A 2562-nucleotide genomic window follows, 5' to 3' on the forward strand; every position below is an offset into this window, starting at 1 on the left:
TAACTATATTTTCATATGTACATGATGTATTAATCATAACATCTACTATTGTTGACACACCATTAGAGCTTCAAAAGTGGACAGGGCATTTCAAATATTTTCTTGGACATCCAGAGCATATTATTAAAAAGGAAGTGTTAGATATTTTTGGTAGTGATGGGTGGCAAAAGAAGAAAATATTTATAGTTATAGATGAAGCACATTGCATTGTTAAGTGGGGACCAGATTTCCGCCCAGCCGTCCAAGAATTATGTCGTTTAAAGTCAGTCTTCCCCAAGACAGTACAATTAGCCATCAGAAGGGTGCAATTAGACTACTCTTTGCTTCAGAAGCATACTCAATGGGCACTGATGTTGTTGATATTGCAAGAATTATACATGCAGGACCACCAAAATGCTTGGAAAGTAAGTTGTCAATTTTTATAAGCTGGATTATTTTAAATCTGATAGGGTGGCTAGCATATTTATAGGGTGTACAGTAGTGTAAGACTAAATTTACAGTGATGTGCAAGTTTTCCAGCAGTGTATCTTCATATTTTGTAGTAATTTCTGTGCAGACAAATTGTGCAGCTTCTCGGCATTGCTCATCTTTCTTTCAATGATGCATCTCTTAATTATTAAAAAGAATATTGCAGTTTATTTAGTTATCTTTACCTTTTCATTTTCAGCATATTTACAAGAACTTGGTTGTGCTGGAAGAGGTGGGCAACAGGCATTAGGGATATTGTGCTACAATGCCTCCGATATTAGCCCTGCTGCATCTGGCATGACTGAGGACATGCGCAAATACTGCAAAACAGAGTTATGCAGGCGAGAGTTGTTATGTGATAAATTTGGCAGTATACCAAGATTCTCAGAAGAAAACAGACCTCTACACCTGTGTTGTGATGTTTGTGAAATAAAATGTAACTGATTTATGTGGACACAGTGAATGTGAGGATTATATACCAATGTTGAATGAATCAACTAGGGTCTCGGTACAGAAATTACTGTCAGAGTACTTTAAACACGAGAATATGATATCTGACGTGCCAACAGGGTTAGCATCAACATTGGCTAATGATATTGCAATAAAGTTCCAACAATTCACAAACTACGAATCAATCAGACACATACAAAATTCATATGCCAACAATATATGGATTATTTTAGAAAGAATGAGCCTAGAGAGTGAATAGATTGTCACTAGACTTGGTGACTTATTATCATGTAAATCACAAATGCACCTTATAATTTGGTGTGTATGCATACATTTGCTATTGTTGCAGGGAAAGGGTAGGGGGGTCAACTTTGTGATGAACTTTTAGCTTGAATTTCACTATGGCATGATAGCTCACCGATGACTGAACCCACCTTCATACTGGTTATATTTTTTGGACTTCAGTTACAACACTCAGTTACTTTACACAGATTCATCACTACACCAGTTCATGTATGTTACATATTATACTAATTGATTTATTTGCTGATGTTATAATCACAGATGAGTGACCGGGTCACAGGCCTATTTTTTTCGAAATTGGCCTGTGCAGTATGCCCCAGTGCAGTATGCGATATACATAAACGTGTAACCATAACATAACCTAATAAAAGACAATACAATTAAAGTTGCTGTTTTGTAATTTTTTATTAAGATGGTTCATGAGGCTCAATATACACAAACCTAAATTTGTGCAAATTCAGAAGAAAGTCTGGTACAAAATAGCTGATTTACAATACCAATATGAATATAAGTATAGCTGATTTACAATACCAATATGAATATAAGTATAGCTGATTTACAATACCAATATGAATATAAGTATAGCTGATTTACAATATCAATATGAATATAAGTATAGCTGATTTACAATATCAATATGAATATAAGTATAGCTGATTTACAATACCAATATGAATACAAGTGTAGCTGATTTACAATACCAATATGAATATAAGTATAGCTGATTTACAATACCAATATGAATACAAGTGTAGCTGATTTACAATACCAATATGAATACAAGTGTAGCTGATTTACAATACCAATATGAATGCAAGTACAAAATTCCAATATGAATACAAGTGTAGCTGATATACAATACCAATATGAATACAAGTGTAGCTGATATACAATACCAATATGAATACAAGTGTAGCTGATATACAATACCAATATGAATACAAGTGTAGCTGATATACAATACCAATATGAATATAAGTATAGCTGATTTATAATACCAATATGAATACAAGTGTAGCTGATTTACAATACCAATATGAATATAAGTATAGCTGATTTACAATACCAATATGAATATAAGTATAGCTGATTTACAATACCAATATGAATATAAGTATAGCTGATTTACAATATCAATATGAATATAAGTATAGCTGATTTACAATATCAATATGAATATAAGTATAGCTGATTTACAATACCAATATGAATACAAGTGTAGCTGATTTACAATACCAATATGAATATAAGTATAGCTGATTTACAATACCAATATGAATACAAGTGTAGCTGATTTACAATACCAATATGAATACAAGTGTAGCTGATTTACAATACCAA

General features: G+C 32.5%; 1 protein-coding gene across 1 annotated transcript; it reads left to right on the forward strand.

The window, feature by feature from the left end:
• The first annotated feature begins 250 nt into the window (after positions 1-250).
• LOC144342257 (putative ATP-dependent DNA helicase Q1) lies at positions 251-912 on the forward strand. The gene is made up of 2 exons (XM_085497488.1): positions 251-404; positions 668-912. Exons 1-2 carry the CDS (start codon positions 251-253, stop codon positions 910-912), a joined length of 399 nt encoding a protein of 132 aa, XP_085353614.1.
• The last annotated feature ends 1650 nt before the right edge of the window (positions 913-2562 follow it).

Source organism: Saccoglossus kowalevskii, chromosome 3 (genome assembly GCF_978046115.1).
Source record: "Saccoglossus kowalevskii chromosome 3, keSacKowa6.1, whole genome shotgun sequence".
NCBI classification, from domain to species: Eukaryota; Metazoa; Hemichordata; class Enteropneusta; family Harrimaniidae; genus Saccoglossus; species Saccoglossus kowalevskii.